This window comes from Gamsiella multidivaricata, assembly GCF_025024155.1.
Source record: "Gamsiella multidivaricata strain RSA 2152 chromosome Unknown BC939scaffold_98, whole genome shotgun sequence".
NCBI lineage: Eukaryota > Fungi > Mortierellomycota > Mortierellomycetes > Mortierellales > Mortierellaceae > Gamsiella > Gamsiella multidivaricata.
The window spans coordinates 26,303-46,219 of NW_026251806.1; the positions used below are offsets into that span (position 1 = coordinate 26,303).

At 49.9% G+C, this 19,917-nt stretch overlaps 7 protein-coding genes across 7 annotated transcripts; 2 read left to right on the top strand and 5 right to left on the bottom strand.

The window, feature by feature from the left end:
- Nucleotides 1–79: 79 nt before the first annotated feature.
- On the top strand, nt 80–1,823 carry BC939DRAFT_466522 (uncharacterized protein). The gene has a single exon (XM_051557652.1). It carries the CDS (start codon nt 433–435, stop codon nt 1,774–1,776), a length of 1,344 nt encoding a protein of 447 aa, XP_051407309.1. The 5' UTR covers nt 80–432; the 3' UTR covers nt 1,777–1,823.
- A 272-nt stretch (nt 1,824–2,095) lies between these two features.
- On the bottom strand, nt 2,096–4,616 carry BC939DRAFT_402867 (uncharacterized protein; the record flags this gene model as incomplete). Its single annotated transcript, XM_051552701.1, has 8 exons — nt 2,096–2,216; nt 2,356–2,376; nt 2,485–2,822; nt 2,950–3,173; nt 3,270–3,475; nt 3,578–3,837; nt 3,907–4,293; nt 4,407–4,616. 8 exons carry the CDS (start codon nt 4,614–4,616, stop codon nt 2,096–2,098), a joined length of 1,767 nt encoding a protein of 588 aa, XP_051407310.1.
- A 636-nt stretch (nt 4,617–5,252) lies between these two features.
- On the bottom strand, nt 5,253–6,129 carry BC939DRAFT_466525 (B18 subunit of NADH:ubiquinone oxidoreductase). The gene is made up of 2 exons (XM_051557653.1): nt 5,869–6,129; nt 5,253–5,395 (listed from the first exon to the last, which is right to left on the bottom strand). Exons 1-2 carry the CDS (start codon nt 6,033–6,035, stop codon nt 5,338–5,340), a joined length of 225 nt encoding a protein of 74 aa, XP_051407311.1. The 5' UTR covers nt 6,036–6,129; the 3' UTR covers nt 5,253–5,337.
- Nucleotides 6,130–6,264: 135 nt separating this feature from the next.
- On the bottom strand, nt 6,265–8,505 carry BC939DRAFT_466527 (uncharacterized protein). The gene has a single exon (XM_051557654.1). The coding sequence runs from the start codon at nt 8,355–8,357 to the stop codon at nt 6,345–6,347; it is 2,013 nt and encodes a 670-aa protein (XP_051407312.1). The 5' UTR covers nt 8,358–8,505; the 3' UTR covers nt 6,265–6,344.
- Nucleotides 8,506–8,671: 166 nt separating this feature from the next.
- Nucleotides 8,672–11,721, bottom strand: BC939DRAFT_466529 (uncharacterized protein). Its single transcript, XM_051557655.1, has 2 exons — nt 9,522–11,721; nt 8,672–9,430 (listed from the first exon to the last, which is right to left on the bottom strand). Exons 1-2 carry the CDS (start codon nt 11,713–11,715, stop codon nt 8,712–8,714), a joined length of 2,913 nt encoding a protein of 970 aa, XP_051407313.1. The 5' UTR covers nt 11,716–11,721; the 3' UTR covers nt 8,672–8,711.
- A 2,640-nt stretch (nt 11,722–14,361) lies between these two features.
- Nucleotides 14,362–15,418, top strand: BC939DRAFT_466532 (uncharacterized protein). The gene is made up of 5 exons (XM_051557656.1): nt 14,362–14,426; nt 14,520–14,603; nt 14,712–14,787; nt 14,895–14,943; nt 15,206–15,418. The coding sequence occupies exons 1-5, from the start codon at nt 14,400–14,402 to the stop codon at nt 15,255–15,257; spliced, it is 288 nt and encodes a 95-aa protein (XP_051407314.1). The 5' UTR covers nt 14,362–14,399; the 3' UTR covers nt 15,258–15,418.
- Nucleotides 15,419–15,466: 48 nt separating this feature from the next.
- BC939DRAFT_466534 (uncharacterized protein) lies at nt 15,467–18,366 on the bottom strand. The gene is made up of 2 exons (XM_051557657.1): nt 17,345–18,366; nt 15,467–17,251 (listed from the first exon to the last, which is right to left on the bottom strand). Exons 1-2 carry the CDS (start codon nt 18,207–18,209, stop codon nt 15,504–15,506), a joined length of 2,613 nt encoding a protein of 870 aa, XP_051407315.1. The 5' UTR covers nt 18,210–18,366; the 3' UTR covers nt 15,467–15,503.
- Between the last annotated feature and the right edge of the window lie 1,551 nt (nt 18,367–19,917).

Below are 19,917 nucleotides of genomic sequence, written 5' to 3' on the forward strand. Positions count from 1 at the left end.
CGACTCCTAACCTTCCGTAACAGCCTGCTCGCTGGCTCGATATTTCGTTCGCGCTATTCGGTCTTACTCTGCCCTTTGATGCTATTGGACCCTGCGATTGACAATCTGGGCCTTGTCAAAGCTGTGTATTCCAAGAACCCAGACCTGGTGCGCAGACAGGCACCTAGAGGGTCCAGTTTTTTTCTGTCGTGATGGTGATGGCGACCCAAGCATGGCGCTCAGTGACCCGTTTCCTCCTTACTTCCCTAATATCGTGCCGGTGTGAAGCATTATCTCGATACCGGCTCGTCTCCTTGAGTCTTCGCTCACCCCGCAAGACCCAGACATCTGCGGTATATAAATACAAGTGCCTTGAGCACATGGTTTACTGCGTCTCCAAACCTTCATCCCTCCTATTCAGTATATTGCTTCCGACTTCACTTGACAATTAATATGGCAACAACCATGCGGTCACCAAAGCATACACTCTCTCACTCTAGTTCTCTGATGCGATGGGCCATCTTTTTGTCATTTAATATGTTTGTTCTGAATGCTTCAGTGGCTTCTGCGCACAGCTGGCTAGATTGCACCAACATGCTTCCTTCTGGCTGCGCTGGTTATCCTCTTGGGTACCCATCTCGCACAGACGTTGACATCAACACAAAATACACTTACCTTGTCAAAGACCGCCTTCCAGACGCCCCCCTTTGCCAGCCTGGCCGTCAAAACGTTCCTGGCAACAATCCCTTCCCACCAGCATCCGTCACCCCAGGACAGACTTTGCATTTGACGTGGCAGCCTGATGGTCACTTGGACGATAGCCACCCATCCTTTATTGAGGTGCATTGGTCAGGGGTACCAGCAAAGCAGCTTTACACACGCTCAGAATTGAATCCAGCTACGCTTTTGGGAACAATGACCTTTGGCACGAGCGCCAACTGCGACCAGCCTTGGGAGCCCAACACCTGGTGCCACGGATACCTTACCATTCCAGCGGGGACACAGCCAGGCACTTATCAGTTGATTTGGTGGTGGAAATATGATCGCAATCCGTCCGGAGAGGAATACTCCACTTGCTTTGAAATCGTTGTCGGTGGTTCCGAAACGCAGCCTCGCGATATCTCTGTTCGTGCACTAGCGCAGACAGAATCTTCATCTCCACTGATCAAGACACACAGGCTGAGCCAGATGACCACAGAGTCTAATTGGAGCAGCGCGAGCGCTTCAAGTGAAAACTTTACACCTGCATTAGAGACCCTGAAGGACATGGCATCCAAGCCCGACGAGCCGCTCTCTGTAGTTCCTGACTTTTCGATCGTTCAAGACAGCAAGGAGGATCAGGCGCATGGCAATGATTATGTGGATGATAAAACCGGCACTTTGGCTGGGGATGCCATCAACGACGAGGAGGACGCTGATGTCCCACCGCTTCCTGTCGCGACACCCACTCAGCTCATCAGCAGCACACTTGACGAGCACCATGACAATACCGACGATGTAAGTAGCACTGAACATAAAAGTGCCGATAGCAACCGCACTTTGAGCCCTATGGTCAACCAGAACGGCACGCTGAACACCAACTACACGCCAAACAACTCGACAGACAGCTCGACAGGTCTTCCTACCTCCCGCCCGGAGCATGGCGGCACAGAATTCGGTAGTCCGCGCAACCAAACATTGGCCAGACAGATGCCCACGTTCAAAAGTGCCGCGTTTGGCACCATAATACCTCCCCTGTTTGTCGACGCAATGATCCTGTCGAGTGCACTGGCTGCTCTGACCTGGATAGTTATCTAAACTGTAATGAACATCTGCAATAAATTCTATTGGTATTAGACACATTATTTGGATGGTGTATCAATAGATGAATGTTAAAAGTCTTGCCGCGTCAATTGGGTTCACCGACTGTGTCACCAGTACCCAAACCTTAATTATGGTACTCAAAAGGATATGCCCTGAGCTTAGCTGAAATCAGGACCTTTACTATTACGATGAATGTATACATTCTTTATCTCTATGAAGGCCTCAAGGACGCTTCAAAACGCCATGTTAAAACAAACAACATCTTTATACTATTCATTTATCTTATCGGCTATGCCTTCTGATATGGATCATTTTACTTGGACAGGCCAAGGTCCCTGGCGATCATGGTCGCAGCAATGGGGTGATAGAAGGACTTGTGCTTTAGGAACGTGGATCTCGCAAGCTCAGCGCCATTCTTGGCATGATACAGTGACCTAAAGATATGGACAATAGGTAAGGAAGATGATTAGCATGCGAATAAAAAATAAAAAAATAAAAAAATAAAATAAAATGAAGAGACATGTCCGCAGAGGCTAGCTTGATCCATCAATATCGAGTAGATCGCCTTATTACCTGAGCAATGGGCGGCAGTATCTATTGCGCGCGAGAGAAGAAGCGCAAATGCAATGTCGCATAATATGAAATTAGATAAGCTTCTGCGAGTGAGCATAGAAAGACCAAGATAATGAATGCGGCACTTACTTCATTCTGCCCATCGTTGACGCAAAGTCGACCACTTGTGGATAGATCTTCTCGTAATTGGCCTTGAGACAAATCATCTGCCAGCGGAACTTGATCTCGCAATTGCGGACCTCAGTCAGATGATAGAGCTCGTCCATGAGATCCAAGTGTGAATGAGGCAAAGCATCAATCTCAGACACACGCTCCAAGAACACAACCGTTTGTGTCGATGAAAAGCTCTTAATGTCCTCGGACGAAAACTCGGTGGGCTTGGCCACATGGCGCGATTCATCCCACTTCTTGCAGAGGCAGTTGCAGGCCTTCGCAAGGGTATCGTCAAACTTGTTCTCAACAGGAGGCTGCATTGGCATTGAAAAAAAAAAAAAAAAAAAAAAAAAACAAAGAGATGTCGTCAGTTTGTGTCCACGTCTTCTTTTCGCGCCATCGACACAAAGTAACGGACAAATCAAGCAGCGGTGTACTTACCATGCCAGTGCCAGCAAGCCATGCCTCCCAGTCGACCTTGTTCAAGAGATCGACCTTCTCTTGTCCAAAATTCTTCTCCATGAAAGAGTACAAGAATGCCTTCCAATCGTCAGTGTTGATAGAGCGTCCAGCAAATTCCTGAACATGCGCCCTCAGATAGGGCTCAAAGACCTCTGCACCACCCAGATGCTTCTCGAGATAGTAGAGCAGATTGAATCCCTTCTCTATAGATCAAGACAGAATGAAAAGTGTCAGCTTTGAACATTCTGCCACCTAATTGCTAATCGTTCGTCATGATATTGATTTTGTGAATAGCTTACCGTAGGGAACAGAGGAAAACGCATCATCAGGATCCTCTCCACGGAGGCAGGGGCGGAGGGCAGTAAAAGGATGGTCCTTGCCATAAAGCTCGACACTCTCAACCAAAGCCTTGCGACCGATGATGGCACTGAACTCGCTGTGCTCCTTGCCCTGCATACGTCCCAAGATCTTGCGCTCAACGAAAACTGTAAATCCTTCGTTCAGCCTATAGTACCAACAAGTCTATTAGGAATACAACTTGAGGACAAAAAAAAAAAGGGGGGGGGGGGGGGGGGAAGAAGGGCTGGCATCTTCGTCCACAACTTACCAGAAGTGTTCCCAGTTCTCGGTTGTGACCAAATTACCCATCCAGCTGTGAGCAATTTCGTGAGCGACAACGTCAACCAAGGAGCGGTCTCCGGCCAACAGCGAAGGAGTAACAAAGGTCAAGCAAGGGTTCTCCATACCACCATAGGGGAACGAAGCAGGGAGGACTAAGAGGTCATAGCGACCCCAGTCATAAGGGGTGAGGAGCTCCTCGCCAGTGCGGATGAAGGTCTCGGTGTCGACAAATTCCCAAGCAGCAGACTCAATGACCTCGGGCTCTGTCCAGACAGTGGAGCGGGGTCCGATCTCGCGACCCTCGAGGTTTCCGACAGCAAGGGCAATCAAGTAGGATGGCATGCGGGTCTTTTGGTGGAACTTGTAGGTGGTCGTGCCATTGTTCTGCTTCTCCTCGCCAGTGGACACAGCAGACATGACGGCACGAAGGGGTGCGTTAATGTTGGCGCTGTAGGTCAGCTTGACGGAAGGACTGTCCTGGCAAGGGACGAGAGAGCGAGCGTGGATGGCCTGGCATTGTGTAAAGAGGTATGGGTGCTTCTTGCCAACAGTCTGGCTGGGCTCGAGCCATTGGCAAGCGGTGCACTCCTGTGTGGTCGCATATCCAATGATAATCTTGACCTTTTCGCTCTTGCGGAGGGTCTGGCCTAGTTCAATGGTCAAGGCAGAGCCATACTTCTCATGACGCTTCTCGAGAGAGTGCTATTATCAAACCCGATAGAACAAAAATAACATAAAAATAAATAAATAAAGTGAACGGACATCCGTTTTAATGCTTGCGCAATAATGCTGTTCAATTGAGTCCTTATGCCTACCTTGAGGGACTTGTCTCCGATAGAGACAGAGTGGATGGCGATGTAGCTGGTGTCGAGGATGACCTTAGAGATATTGTCGACAATGGCCTCAACCTCTAATTCAGCAGTACCAGTCAGGGTCTTTGCAGTAAAGTCGACAGCGAGGTCGAGGTGGATGTGGTTGGTCTTGACCTCGTCGAGGTTCGAGAGGGAAGTGGGATCGTAAGGCATATTGGAGGATGTGATGGTGAAATAGAGATGAGAGTGATGGAGCGAGATCACTTGTTGGTGTTATTTTTTTTTGAGCTTCGATCCTTTCCGCAAATGGATGCGACGCACGCCCCGCGCCCAATGAAAGTCCGGAGACCGTGAGAAACTGCTATTCCAGCCAACCTTATTCACGCATTTGCAAAAACCAAACCGCGTCCAAACGCGTCTTCATAGAACATGATCCACGCCCTGTATCTACGTCTCAATCCCTAATAAAAGCGAGGCCATTGATATCGATATTTTTCACTGCTGAGGAAACCCTTTTCAAAAAGAAACTGAGCTTAGATACTCGTAGAAAGATGGCCGGAGAACTGCATGGAAGCGGCGCTCAGTAGTGAAGGAGCTTTGAGGAAGCAACCAATATACACTCGGACAACATAACCGAGATAATAATAAAGCATCCGTGGCACAAATAAAGGGCACCTATCGATCCTACTCTTCGTTTGTTTACACAACAGTCCTATGAAAAATATCCTTGAGCTCAGGGCACAACGATGGATCGAGGCACATCGTGACTCTCCGATCCATCGCGTATATAAAGTACTGACTCAACCGCCCAGACAAATATAGAACTTTTCTCATTTTGAAGAACTGTCATGAGTTGTTGCAGGTAATTTTATTACGTGAATGGTGATAATATTTTGGTCCGGCGACAGAGATGGTTTAAGGAAGAAGATCGTATTTATGCATCGGCAGCCTCGAGCTTCTTTTGCTCCGCGGCTTTCATTCTACGGATGTAACTAGAAGGCAGTCCGAAAAAAAAAAGTACGCGGTCAGAGAATAATGCAGATGGTTCGTCATGACAAGAGGTACTGCAGCCTCATCCCTTCATAAAGACACTCAGTTCCTGCAGTCGTCAATTGCTTGATCCCTATCCTCTTGTTTGTTTCCGTTGAATCCATAGGATCCTATGCTGTCCACGAAGCGATATCCTATATCGTCAGCTGTTTCTTTGCTGGACACCTATCTTTGTTGCCCGTGCAGAGACAATAGCTCTTGGTCTCTTAACTCTTGCAGCTATGTTTGGTATTTTCCTATAATTGTGTCTGCCATCCTCCTGTAGTTGCTGAGGCCGTCTCCCAGAGATAGTAATCCAGTACACATCCTGATCTCTGGTGTCCGGTATGAAGCTCTTTCTATGTCCTGGAAGACGCTTTTCTCCAAATGATAAAATGGTAAAAACAATCAAATAGCACAGGCGAGATGCACGTACTCATCGTATTGGCACTTTTCATAGATGTGGCGCTCATCTTGGCACTTCCATGGGAGATAGTACGTTTCCGATCGGCACTTGTTCAGGGGGATCAGCAGGTCTGCGCAGAAATCGCGGTAGCCGAGAGGCAGACGAGCATCCTGCATTTCCTTTTGTGTGGCGGGCATGATGTAGTATTTGATCGTTGACGACGGCAGAAGGAACGTTGAGTGGGGAGGGGAAGGAGTACGAGATTCGTGGCAAGGGAGAGGCGGGAGGACGATCCGTGCCTGATCAGTCAGATCTCTCCATTTTCCGAAGTATATCACACGTCACAGCAATTAGAATCATCGCACGAAAAGCAAAAAATGGATGTCTTCCATGGCAATGGCTGGCGTGCACATCCATGATAGACCAGTATGACCAGTATGCACTCCAATTTCCTTTATTCGGCGGTAGTTTCACTCGATCCATTTATTAGATGCAACTATAGTACGTCATGAAGCATAGTTGGCCATGTGTGGATGGGATCTTATGGTCTTGGCCTGAATAGCTGCCAACTCCTTGTTCTCCACAATTGTCTCGTGCAGCTCCGACCAACGCAGTCGACATTCCCATGTATCTTTTTCTGGTATTCTCTCTGCGACCTTGATCCAATTCTTTCGTCCAAAGATCTTAGTGGCTTCCAGGAGCGCACTGTCCTGTTTAGGTGTCCATACAGACTTCCGGAGGTGGTTCCTAAATGAGGACTCGTACGCATCCCGACACTGATCCGCTGTCCAAGTACCGCCCGGCATCGAGCGCGCAATCGCGTTCCAATCAGGGACAAATGCCTTGGCTCCTGATGCGCCATCACCTTGTTCGTGTTTGGACGCTTCCTCCTGGAGATCGATCTTGGACATCAGGGTTTCGTATTCCTCGGGAGAGATATGCGAGCCCTTGTGTTTGATCGTGGTGAACTTGTGGCAGATAGCCTTGGGATTACGGTGCGGTAGATAGTCTTGGCAGATCAAAGCCCAGTCGCGTCCAACCTCTCGAACAGCTCTTTCCAGTGTCCTGATCTCTTCATCGCTCCATTTACCGGCGAGTCCAGTTTTCCGGATCGTCTTCAGATAATAATGGTGATGCTTATACTGCACAGGCGTCAGTTTCAGGCCCATCCGCTCGGCTACTTTTTCCCACTCGATCCGACTATCCTTGCCCTCGGACCTGACTTGCTCTGCGACATCCCAAAGCCGGTCCGAGTCCTCCTTCTTCCAAACAAACTGAGTATATTGACTGTAGCTGTCGGCAAGTTCCTTAACCTTGCGATCAAATTCGTCCTTGTCTTCCTCGTTGAACCCTGCAGTCAAAGTCTTGAAAAATCTCTCGCATTGCTCCGGTGATCGCCTCGACATAAAGCCAGAAATCTTGGCCCAATCCGTACCGTATCTCTGCCAAAGCCGCCAAAAGTTGCTCCGCTCGCCCTTGTACCAGGCTTTCTCCTTGAATGGTCTGGTTTTCATGTCAAGCGTAGTCCACTTTTCCTTGCATTGCTCTGGTGAGTGAAACTTGAGCGCCTCCGAGATCACCTCCCATTGGCTGGTGCCGTGCTTGAGAACGTGTTGAATTAGCGCCGTTTCCTCGTTGAGTGTCCAGACTTGAGTCGATCGTCGTTGGAGCCGGTAGTATTGATGCCTCAGCTGCTCTGCCGAGACCTTCGGCATGTCACGTCCTCCAAGTTGCGTCATAAACTCCCGTAAGACCGCCTTCCAATCATCCTCGCCAACCTTCCCAACAACCTTCAAGAGTACCTTTGACTGAAGCATATCGAACTGTCGATTCCGGCCCTGATCCTTGGGTCTGACCAAGTTCTTCCATTTGGCCTGGCAGTTTGTACTGGTGGTGCCCAGGGCTTGCGCAATTTCGGCCCATGACTTGCCCTGTGCGACCATATCATCCAAGATTTGACTCTTGTGCTCTGGCCAGTGTTCGTACAGCAATGGATTGAGCACTGTAATATATCGGCGATTACAGCTACGATGTGGCAGACCAAGCGCAGATCCGATCGCGGTCCAGGACAGACCCAGTTCACGGCGCCGAAGGATTTCTGCATCGATCTCAGGTGTGAACGTTGGCTTCCTGTACTTGGTATTGTAGCTAGAGTCCGCTAATGATGGGGCACTGATTTCCCCTGGTGCTGTGGTCCCCGTTGATTCCACTTCGGACTCGACCCGAATGTTGTTTGTGCTGGTCGCATCACCATCGTTGCTATCAACATGCTCCAAGTCGGTAGCGGACGTTGCTGCATGTGGTTGCTGATATTCCGACAAGGCCTGATCCTGGACCAGTGCAGAGCGGTCTGTGAGAGTTGAGAGAGATACGAACCGATAGGGGCTAGTTGTGTGTGGAAGTCGGAGCGAACTCCTCAGGTCGTTCCTGAGTAGGCAGGGTCCTGCTTTAGTGGTGGTCTTGCCGACAGCTGAGAGGATGTCTCGCATCCGCGAGCCAGCCAACAAAGGGAATGTCATGGCTGTTGAATAAAGATCCGGTTTTGGAAATGTGAAGAGGAGGTCAGCTGAATGGTCAAGAGGATAGTTAAAGGAGAAGGAGTGAAGGACTGCCGGAGTGAAGGGTTGCCGGAGTGAAGAGTTGCCGGAGTGAAGAGTTGCCGGAGTGGGCGATTAAAGCCCGGCAAGTACTCGATAGCCTATTACTGAAAGGAGAACCAAAACAAAGAGTGCGTTATGCGGTCACACAGAGCTACTCTGTGGGGAGATTATTTTTTTTTTCTTGCAGCGGCGCGTCGAATCTAAACTCTAGACTCAGATGATCTCCTATGGAACCGGTTTTATTTATCTTTTTGCACCTATGTATACTCCGGCTTAAGGAATGTTTACCATCCGGACCTTGAAGTCACAGAACAAAGACCACATCTCTGGATCGTCGTCCTGTGTGGTCTGCTTCGACCGTATCCTCTCGAACTGGTCCTCGGACAGCAGTGTCTTGTCGCACAGTAGCGTCTCTGCAATGATTCCGTCCTTTGAGATCTTGATATCCGCTTCCAACTGAGGGATTTTACCTACCACAGGGATGATTCGCTTGGACTTGTTGGCGACTGAAGGTCCCTTCGAAGCCGCACGTGCCTGCTGCGGCTGGCGTTTTTGTGGACGGTACGCCGATCGGGCACGAATCCTCTCCTTTGAATCCTTTGTAGCCCGACGGGAGCATGAGGCCTCTGCATCACTATCCTCAGTAGAGGCATAAGTCGCATCCAACTCTGCGTTTCTGGTGAGGTTGAGTCGGTATTGCTTCTCTAGTCTCGCGTTCTCTTCATCCAGGTACGCCTTCCGTATCTCCAACCTGGCGGTCTCTTCGATCAAGTGCGATTTTTTTTCGTCAAGCTCGCGAATCTCAATATGTAAGACTGGTTTGTGGACCTTGAACTCTTCCAGAACTTGACTCAATTGCTCAGAAGCCTCGACGCATTGACGATATCGTGGAGGAGTCACAACCTCAGTGGAGTCAGAATCACCACCATCACCGTTAGTCTTGGACGGCATGTCGCTTGCAGGGTCCTTCGCTGTGCCCAAACCGAGACCCTCTATTGAATGCGAAAACGTCAGCACGCGTACCCTGGTTAATCGTAATCTCTTTAAGCGGTGAAACAGCTTAGAAATTAAACAATATGTTACCTCGATACAGTGTCTCGATGGTTGTTTTGGCTTCTTTCAGCTTACGCTTCTTGACTGCCAGTTTATCCCGAATCTTATCTCTCTCTTGCTCGAGAGCGTGTATCTGCTCAGCGTGTCCTTCTTCCTTTTTGGCCGCGTCGGCCTTTAGGGCGTCAATCTCCTTATTCTTCTCCATGAAATCGTCCAAAAGTTTGGCAGAAGATTCCTCCGTCTCCTTGGATGAGGTCGCTAGCGCCATGTGCTGTTCCTGAAGCTCCGACAATTCTTTCCGGAGCGCTGCAACATCTTCTGGCTCGGCGGCATTGGCGGGCTCAGCGACAAAGTAAGGCCTCAAGAGATCGTGGAGGTCCTGAGGGAGCGTGCCTCGTTTTGCAGGAGTTTCGCTAATAGCACTACGATTGGTCGCACTCTCTTCGACAGCGCCGTGATAGCTTGCACTCTCGCCCACATTTGTGCCCGAGGCTGGATCATTGCTCGAGGGTGTATGTGAAATAGAGTCAGTCTCAACTGAAGAGGCCTGGTCACTAATGACTGAACCTGCGCGTGAAGCTGTGCGGGTTGAAGCAGCATCAATCGTGGCGTGGCCCGGAGTAAGAACTTCAGCAATTGCTGATGAGGACTCAGTGCCGGCAGATAGTCCTGAAGCATTGACGTCCGAAATTGATCCTGTTGCGCTGCCGTCGGCGAGGGATAAGCGTCCACAAGCGAGACAACACCCGTCGTAACCAAAGATTGCGTCGCGCAAAAATTCCTCAAACAGCTCTCGGGCACGTTGTCTAGCGGGGCCAACATCCATGGCAGTGGAGGATTGGCTACTGCTACCACAGCAGTTGGGATTACTGAAAACGCTTGTAGCCCGCGATGCTCCGGCTGGAGCACTGTCACCCAGATTTCTTTTGTGCGAAGAACTCTTGACCGAAGAAACATTGTCACTTGTCGAATCGTCCGCTGTCGTTTCCGAGATTTCCTCTGTCGTAGGTCCAGGGAAACAGCGGCTGCAGTGTCGTTCATCATGCACTGAAAGCTGTCTGTGATGTTTTTCGTGCCACTCCAGGAGTTCCTCACGATGCTTATGTCGCCACTCGTCAAGGTCCCGCATGTCCTGGTCGTGCTTGTCGTGCCAAGTATCGATTTTGGCTATTTCCGTTATATGCTTCTCATCCCATGCCTGCCAGCCATCGTCGTGCTTCTTGTGTAGTTCCTCCAATTTGGTTTCTAGGGCCATTTGATGCGTGAACGTTCTCTCGCTGATATCCTTAACGCCCTCGACCGCTCCTAGGACACAATTCAAAGTTTTGATAGCCTCCGCAACCTGGGCCTTCAGAAACTGGTCACCTTCGCCAAGCCCAGTAAGCGTATCCTTAAGCGCACAGAGAAGCCGGCTATCCTGCATCGATCCCTCAAGGAGATTCTTCACATCAATTTGACAATCCGCAACCCGTCTGTCCATTCCGATGGCTGCGTTCCTGATATCTTGGATGCTTTCCAAGACCTCATTGACCCTGTTCGACTGATGGTAGTTCACGTTCTCAAGTGACTGCATTAGGTTAGGGATCATGCCGATCCGGTCTAGGGCAGTTTGTCGTTCCTCTGCAGCTCTTGCAGTAGCTTCGACTGCTGCTTGCTTGGCCATCTCATTTTCAACGGTCTGCCCCTCTCCAGCAACCCCATTACTCCAATCCCTCACAGTATCTCTTGGTGGGAGCGCATCGAGAAGCCTCTGGAACTCGGTATGAAGTTCATCCCTGACAGTAGTCTGATCTCGGGATATACTGCTCGTGCTCTCATTGACGATCCGTAGGAGCTGTGATAGATTTCTGTTCATCACCTCAAGTTCTTGGGACACACTTGGGACTGAGGCTGTTGTAACCCCCCTGCTTCTCGTTGGAGTGGTCGGACCAGATGTAGTAGTCTCGGACGCGTCACCAGGAGCCTGAGGATGGTATCCGAATGGAGAGATGGGGGAGGATTCAGCGGGACTTGAAGGTGATGCTCCGTTTGGGGTACAAGTGGCGGTGGCCTGGGCAGATGTGACATGGTTCGCTCGATTCTCTCGAGGTGGCGGCTCTGGAGCATCATTCATATCTTCAGATACCGTAGCTGGTTCTCCTGGCGCAGAAACAGTATCGGCTTCGCACAGAGGACGGCCGGGAGGACAAATCTTGGTGAAAAGCTCGCCGTACTTCTCAATCATTGAAGCGATGTCGGCCTGCAGGTTCTCGATCCTCTGTGTCAATTTATCGATTGCAGGATTAAGAGTATGGTGCTCCGCAGCCGCGTCCGTGTTTGTTTCAACACTCGTCCACGTATCACCGTTAACATCAACCTCTGCTTCTGCTTCTGGCTTATTTTGAACTTCAGCAACTGCCTCGTCAGTCACAGGATCAGGCAGCAGTTTGGGTCCTGGAACGCCCAACGCTCGTGTTGTTGGAGCATTCCATGATCTCGAGCCCTCGGCCGGTTCGTCTGGTTGAGGCTCGATCTCTGTCAACGCCGCATTACCGCCTACCTGGCTTGCGGTGGAGGAATCCGGATAATCCTTCGTCGTCTCAGAGGTCTCATCCGATGACTTCAGCCGGCTTAGGATCGTTTCAGGAAGGCTAGTAAGGATTTCCATGATCTCAGCTCGCAACACAGCCAGGTCATTGGAAAACTGGGCTCGCTGTTCCGGCTCAATCTTGGTCTGGTTCTTAATGTCCTCAAGAGCCTGGTAGATACGAGTATCGACATTTTCGGTGCGCTTGTAGATCAAGTACATGTATTCTATAGACATTGCAAAGTATATGGTCAGTAGCGCGTAAAGGACTCTATTCGTTTTCCTTGGAGTAGCGTACACTACTTACTCAGGTACACTTGTAACGACAGCTTATGAGATCGTCTCCACTCATGAAACTCCGCATCCATGTTCTTGAAACTCGAGTCTAGCGTCCTGAGCTGGCTGTCCATGCAGGTCAGACCATCACCATTCGACCGCATCATATCGAGGACACTGTCTTGCCATCTTTGCTGCTCTGCTTGGTGTTTCTGAACCTGATTGTCGTCCTCGGTACTTGTCGAAATATCAATCGCCCGAGGAAAGACTGCGTCTCTGTTCTTATCCAGAGCTTGAATTAGCTCCTCTATTTTTGAGTGCGTTCCCTTCAGAGTGTCTGGGAATGTCAGCAACTCGTCTCGCATTGCAATCATCCGCGCAAGTGCCTCTGATTCCTCGGCGCCATGTCCAGCACTAGCGGATGTTGTCGAGGCAGCAGCGTTGAATTCATCTCCATCAACGACACGTTCGTCCACCAGAGGGACCTGGCCTTCAATGACAACCTTACACAGGGCTCCAACCTGACTCTCGATCGTGGTCAGCTTCTCCAATACGACCGTATCCCGAAGGGTGGCATCCTGCTCTGCTGCTGCTGCCGCAACATCCATTGGATCTAAGCTGCTGTTGGATCTCTTCTCATCCGAATCTTCGGCGGCACTGCTTCTAGGTCCGTCCCGCGCTCTACCCTTGCCCTTGTCGCTGCCATAGAGAATCTGCTCGATCTTGTCGAATTTGGGAAGCACTTCAGTTTTGATCTGGGCCTCAATGGCGGAAGTCGTCCCGTGAGAGATCTGGGCCGCAATACGACCTTCGCTCCCCTCGAGGGCGATTCTCAGTGCATCGATTTTGTCGAGGGACTCTTTGCGGGTGATATCGATGGAATCTTGAACCAGGGCATCGAGTGCTTGCAACTTACAGTCGAGTGTGGTGGCAATCACGCTTCGGTTTGTATAAAAAAAAAACAAAAAAAAAAAGGGCGTTAGGTTGAAAACCACAAGGCGAAGCTCCTTATTGCAGTACCAGAAACTCACAGGCAGACGTTCTTTACTTACGCAGTGATCACCTCAGGTGTGAGGTGTCCGTCCGTGGACCGGAATACATGGGTCTTGACAGTACCGGAGTGGTGGTGCTCGACCACGACGTGGGTCGAAGTGTCGACCTCGCCAGTTGAAGTCGATTCTGCAGTTTCTGAAGCTGCAGTGGTTGTTGCTATAGGGGTAGACATAGGAGAAGCATGGGTAGAGGTAGATGCTGGTACTGTTCCGTCTCCACTGCTTGCAGCGGATGCTGCTGCGGACGCCGCCCTGGAGGGTCTGTAGCTATATGATGAGGCGGCGCCTTTACGACCTGACATTTCGGCCTGCGTTTGGTTTTCTCCAACTGTGGTGACAGAAAGGTGAAGGAAGAGAATGAAAGAAAAATCTTGATAAGAGATAAAAGAGAATGTCAGTGACGATGGCAAGGAATGTGGGATGTGGCTGTGGTGGTGGCGAGAGAGAGAGAGAGAGAGAGAGAGAAAGAAGTGCAGGCGCGGGAGGGTCGTTATTTAAAAGAACAGTGTAGTTAATGACCTTTTTTTCTGTAGCAACGGCTTGACGACGACCGCGATGCTTTTATAGTCGATTCTTTGCGATACGAACAGACGAAGCCGTTTAAAGAGGAAGATGGCTTTTCATTATACATATTCCCCAAACAATAGACAAAACGAGAAGGCAGCTTTGAGGAAGGGGATTCATTCAAAGACACGGCACACAGAGGAAATTGCACGGTAGGAACGTGTGTATGTGTGTGTGTGTGTGGGTATCCACACCCTTTTTTGGTGCTTTATCTGACGCGATGTTACCCTGGCGCGTTTCCAACAGGAGTACATACCCTTTCTATTCTTATCGTTGCTGTTCCGCAGTCTGTTCAGTTGCCTGGCCCAAGTGAGGCAGGCAGGTTACCCAGCGGGTCTTTTGCTCCCCTCCCCTCTTCCTCTTTGAAAATATAAAGACCGCTGTGTCGATCGCTCTTTGTATAGAATAGGTGGAAAGACAGCGGATACATAAGCTGCACTCAAACGGCCAATGTTTTCCTTGACAACAATAGGGGCAGTAAGTGTAGTAACGCTAACGGTATCATCGCTTTAGGGTTTTTTAATCGCGTGATCCTTCTTCTCCAGCTTCTCTTGGCACTTACTCCTTCAGTTAATACCTCATTGCTCCAACCACAACCTTCCTCATCCCTTCACCATGCACCCAGCAACATACACCGGCGGCTTCTTCGGCCTGGTAAGTTCCATTCCAACTTCGATTACCTTGGACTCAGTAGAAGGAAAAGAGTTCTCATGCTCACCAAACTCTTTTGCAACTGCTCTGCTACTACCTCGTCATTTGTAGATCGTCCTCATCCTTGACCTCATTGCCATTTTCGAGGTCCTCAACTCAACCCGTTCAATCACCTCCAAGCTGCTCTGTAAGCACCGCCTGCAGGAATATCTCATACTCAGCATTGACATGTCGCGTACAACTACAGATGAAGCTGACCACTTCATCTCTATCTACCGTTGATGACATATATAGGGGCGCTTCTTATCTTCTTGTTCCCCGTCTTTGGACTCATCATTTACTTGTAAGTGTGCATGCACCTTTCCACTGGGCTATCTGTTAATCTGTTACATACTCGTATTGGTATCGATGGACTTTCGACTACGCCGCTATCTCCCGCGCATTTTTTTTTTCAAAGCGAGTGAAAAAAAGCGGCATGGGAATCTTTGTGTTCCAATCCCATTACTCCATTACTCGACACAAATACAAACAGCCGACGGTAAATGTAATCTAACCCTACAATCTTTCATTCTTTCAAAACACACTTTTTTTTTTTATTTCTACAGCTTGTTTGGAGAGCGTGAACAGCACAATGGCGGCTACGAATCCATCGCCTAAGAATCCGGTCCTGATGCAAGGATAAAGACAATCGTTTCAGTGAAACCCACATCCCGGGCAGGGTTTCTGAAATGCAAACGGATTTTTTTTTTTTTAAAAAAGGCGAGATCGGGTGTCATTGCAAGTAGAATGTAATAATAAATTCGGAATTACACTGTAAACGAATCAGCTGTTGACTAGGTCCAAATGTCTTGATGTTATTTTTTCTACACATGATGTTTACAACGATTACTATTTGAGTACATGTCAGAGAATAGTGCAACATTTGGACTTGGGCACCTCAACATCGTGTTGCGCAACCCGAGGATCACTTGTTGTTGGGGTGCCGATCCATCGTCCTTGGTCATCCTCACCCTGGATCCTACTCTGGGTCGCACTAAGACCGGCTTGAGAAGGCTGCTGGCGAACACCATCCGTCACAGTGTAGCCCTGCACGGCAGTTGGGTCGCCACCATCCGAAAAAGACTCCAGCTGCTGCCCGGTTCCCGTTGTGCTCATACGCTTCTTTCGCGCCTCTTCTGTGTTCCGAGCTGCATAAGTCGAGTCCAAATAGCTCTGCAAGTGCGAAGATGAATATGAAGGGCGAGACTGTATTTCCTCGTTGTTGTTGTTGTTGTTGTTGTTAGTGTTCTGAGAATGGTTCGAAGACAGCGGGACGCGTCTTTTGTGCAGTTTGTGCATCTCCAGATTGGAGGATGCGTTGGGAACGGCCGCTGAGGTCGTGTAGGCCGCGGGAGCTCCGTAAGGACTTCTGGCCTGAGAAGAATGGCAAGCAGAATAGTATCCGGGTTCGCGCTCCTCGCCTGATAAACTTTCCTTGTCACCTTGGTTATTGCGATCCTTAAGGTCGTTGAAAGGGATGCTGGGAGGTAGAGTGTTTGGACCGCTGTTTAATCGTGTCAACCGCAGAAACTCTTGTTGCTGAAGCATCAAAACTTCTGAAGCGTCGCTGGGTCGATGCGGCAGCAAAACCGACGCTGGCTCCTGACCTCGATCCTCTTGCCATTCGCTCTCGAGCTCCTCCTTATCTCCAGAAATGGATCCGATGCCTACTGCGGGGATCTTCGCTGTTTGGTAATGTCGTCGATCTGGTGATAGCACCTGCCGAGCCTGAACTGCAGTATCCGAGCTATGGACGGTTGTGTAGGAAGATCTGGGATCCGGGAACGGCGGTAGAGGGAAATGAATGTCGATGTTGTTATGAGGGTACGCCGCGCTATATTCCCTTTTATCCTGGTTCATGTCCAGTCGATCCCTTCCTCCCCATTCTCCTACCCCTTGTCCACCCAGCTTATCTTGGTGAAGAACATCATAGCTTGTGGACCCTTGAACGGGTACTCGAGTCGTATTCACATACTCGGTCGCATTCTCCATTCGTACATCTGTATCACCAGCCTCTATCCACTCGGTCTTGTCAGACGGGAGCGCGCCATTGCCACGGAGGAGATTGAGTGGTTTGGTGAGCGATCCCGATGGTTCCTCATAATTTGGGGATGTGATTTTCTGCGTTTCAGAGTTAATCATACGTCTATGGATATCGTAGTCTATACGAGCATTATCGCTGTCGAACAATTCCTCTTTAGAAGCGACCACATTGCCACCATCATTAGCATCCCACAGTCCGCTTGAATCCACATGAGATGGCTCGGAACCGACTTCCTGGCCTAGGGGTTGAGGGGCGTTCTCGAAGAACCCAGGTTGATCCTCAGTACCCAGTTCCTCTTTGCCCCCACTTTGCTCATTGCATCTATCTCCTCTGTTGTTATGCCATTGTTCCACAGACTGTCTGGATCCACAGGATGAATTCGCTGATAGAGGCAGATAGTCCAGGGGTGAACGTAGAGAGCCGTCTGACTTTCTCTGTGAGGATACACGCGACATTTCTGGATATGGATTTCCATTAGGCAATAAACTCGCAAGTAGTGATATGTCGTCACTGGCTCCGGTCGGAGTGATATGCTTGTATGAGAAGTATGAATCTCCTGCACTGCGGCCTATAATAAACCTTGTTATGATCCATTGCTTATAAACATAATATAGCCAACGTAATCAAACGATACCGGTACATATATAGTATACACGCATACCTGAAGTACTAGTGCCATCACTCCCAAGCATCGTGGTTCGTATTCTGAGCGGTGTAGTCCTGGTTGAGGGATATCCGTTACCCGTAGGTTTTGGAAAAGCGTTTCCAAGGGCTGTTGGCGCTATACCGGGTCTGTCCCGCGAAGCCTGAGAGACGGCCAGCCCTGTCAGCGTCGTAGCAACGCCGATATCTGACGCATAGCTGCTCTTGCTCCGCTGGGATTCAGATCTTGCAAGGTCGTATCGAGAAGAATAAGAATTGCTGTGGGAGGGCTGTGCCATAAAGCCCACGGGCGCTTGTTCTGTTGCTTTATCTGAAGTCGGAGATCGGTTTCGATTCGGCGATATTGATGACCCCTTTTCTGATCCAGCCATCTCAAAGAGCTCTCGCGGTGAAGCCATCGGTCTCTTGGACGCCGTCTGAACCCTTGGTGTCGTCAACATGCTTGGCAAGTTGGGTGCCTGCGGAGATTCGGGTCCAGCCTCGTAGCTTTTATTGTTTCGGGTCAATTGCAGCCCTTGGCTCGAGACCATGCGTGGGGTAACAACCGTGCTCTGAAGCTGGCATCCAAAGAGATCGCCATCCCTATCGACTCCCAAAACATATCCATCTGTCCCGACGTCAATACTGTTCAACATTGCGCCTCCACCCATGCAGATCCACTTGTCGTTGCAGAAGCTGTATGCATGACCATTAAGGGCGACCCCAACAATGTAATCCGCCATTGAGAGGCTGCAGCTGGTCATATGAAGCGATGTTCCGGGACCGGTGCCTGGGAGGGCAGTCCAGACAGGAGGGTGGGATGATGCTGGATGCTTTTTAAGCCGGAAGACGGTACCAGTATGAGCATCGGTTGCAAGAACCATGTTATCGGTCCCGACAGAGATATGGGTGAACAATGGTTTGTCATACTCTGCCCCCGACGTGGTGGATGACTCTAGCTGGATAAAACGATCCGATGTGCCGTAATAGATAGAGCCGCAACCATCCAGGCCCCAGATCTGTGAGACTGAGGCGACACTGTCAAGATAAAAGGCTGTTAGAGCATCTTTGAACGGCAAATGACTTTTTGCTATTTGATTTGAGTATTACCTGACACATTTCCAGAAGTGCCCTAAATCGATCCATATGACATCCTTCTCAAAGTCCTCGTTGTTCTGCGGAGTGATCAAGTACCATGTCTTCATTGATTTGTCGAGCCTGACTACTGTCCCATCTGAGGCAGCAGAGACTTGAATCGTTGTCTCTGCGTCCGAATCAGACTCTGAGAACGGTATGGAGTTTTCGTGACGCAAAGATCGTATAGAGCCATCATTTTGCGGCTCAGGATGCTGCTGTTGTTGTTGTTGTTGTTGTTGTTGTTGTTGGTGCCCAAGGGCTCCTACAGACGGAATGTACAAAGACGGCAAGAGGGACGATATGGCCTTGGTGGCAATCGAGGCGGCCGATGACGAGACGTTTCCTGTGTTCGCCAAACTATTGGAGTGTGCGGAGGAAGCTGAGAATTTCGATCCGTTGATGGGCTCAGTGACGGAAACCAGCTGCCATTGTTGGGTCTTTGCATTGAGTTTACAAAGCTGGAGATCCAGGGTGACGCCCCAGATGTTGTTCTTGTCGGCCACCGAGACGGATTGGAGTCTTCCCGGGATGGGATGCCACAGCATGGACGACATGCGGAAATGGGCCGGTTCGGTGTGGATGTAGGGTAGGGTCCGTCAAGGGGAAGAGGAGCTGCCTCAATCGAAGCTTGGTGGCGGCAGGGTCCAGTCCAGGAGAGAGGGATGCAGCACGGACACACTGTTTGTGTGACAGAAATGTAAGCAGGCGGGTGTCGCTTCAGATTATTATGCAGTGGAGGGAGGAGTCCGGGGGGTGCGAGGGAGCGAAGAGGCATTGTAGGCGGGAAAGATGAAGGATGAAGACATAGAGTGTCATCTCTGGGCGGTGTGTACACACTGGCAGCTGAATGGTGTCTCAGTCGCAGGTGAGTGTCAGAGCTGCTGTTGCGCGATCTACAGAGCCCTTAAACCGACTATACTGAGATTTGGTGCCAACGAGGTTTCTGATGGCGGGAAGTCATAGATAGCGGACGGTAGACAGCCCATTGAACTGGGGACAGCAAGGAGGGGGAGGCTGTGTGAGGGATATCCAGCCATGCACGCAAATAGGGGAGTCAGCCTGGGATCAGGGAGGAAGGGGCGCCATGAAAAAGCTGCTGCGGACGGTGTCGCTGTAAAAAAAAAAAAAAAAAAAAAAAAAAAAGAGAGAGTCCTGTGTCGCGTTTTGTTGAGGGATCCAGGTCTGTGCAGAGATGCCTACGTTTCCAGAGGCCAGCAGGGTAGCCACGCTGATAAACTGCATATGTATCTGGACCGCGTCTGTGCTATAGGGTTGTTGCACCAGAACTCATTATTATTGTCGTTATTATTGTTGTTGTTGTTGTTGTTGTTGTGCTCGAGTGGGGTGGGAGCTCAGCCGGTGCGGTGGCCAAGATTGCAGTCGGACCTTCCTGTCTCCCTTCGCCCGAGAACCGCGACATTGCTCACATCCTCAGGACAGAGCATCAACTCTATT

Excerpts from the sequence above, each read along its gene's own strand:
- BC939DRAFT_466529 (XM_051557655.1), bottom strand. The coding sequence starts at position 11,715 with ATGATTGAGAAGTACGGCGAGCTTTTCACCAAGATTTGTCCTCCCGGC. Across the intron at positions 9,431-9,521 it reads CATCGAGACACTGTATCGAG|AGGGTCTCGGTTTGGGCACA; the intron begins GTAACATATTGT and ends CGCATTCAATAG.
- BC939DRAFT_466532 (XM_051557656.1), top strand. The coding sequence starts at position 14,400 with ATGTTTTCCTTGACAACAATAGGGGCA. Across the intron at positions 14,427-14,519 it reads CCTTGACAACAATAGGGGCA|TTAATACCTCATTGCTCCAA; the intron begins GTAAGTGTAGTA and ends TTACTCCTTCAG. Across the intron at positions 14,604-14,711 it reads CCGGCGGCTTCTTCGGCCTG|ATCGTCCTCATCCTTGACCT; the intron begins GTAAGTTCCATT and ends CGTCATTTGTAG.
- BC939DRAFT_466534 (XM_051557657.1), bottom strand. The coding sequence starts at position 18,209 with ATGGTTCTTGCAACCGATGCTCATACTGGTACCGTCTTCCGGCTTAAA. Across the intron at positions 17,252-17,344 it reads TGATGGCACTAGTACTTCAG|GCCGCAGTGCAGGAGATTCA; the intron begins GTATGCGTGTAT and ends GGTTTATTATAG.
- BC939DRAFT_466525 (XM_051557653.1), bottom strand. The coding sequence starts at position 6,035 with ATGCCCGCCACACAAAAGGAAATGCAGGATGCTCGTCTGCCTCTCGGC. Across the intron at positions 5,396-5,868 it reads GAAAAGTGCCAATACGATGA|TTACATCCGTAGAATGAAAG; the intron begins GTACGTGCATCT and ends ACTGCCTTCTAG.
- BC939DRAFT_466522 (XM_051557652.1), top strand. The coding sequence starts at position 433 with ATGGCAACAACCATGCGGTCACCAAAGCATACACTCTCTCACTCTAGT.
- BC939DRAFT_466527 (XM_051557654.1), bottom strand. The coding sequence starts at position 8,357 with ATGACATTCCCTTTGTTGGCTGGCTCGCGGATGCGAGACATCCTCTCA.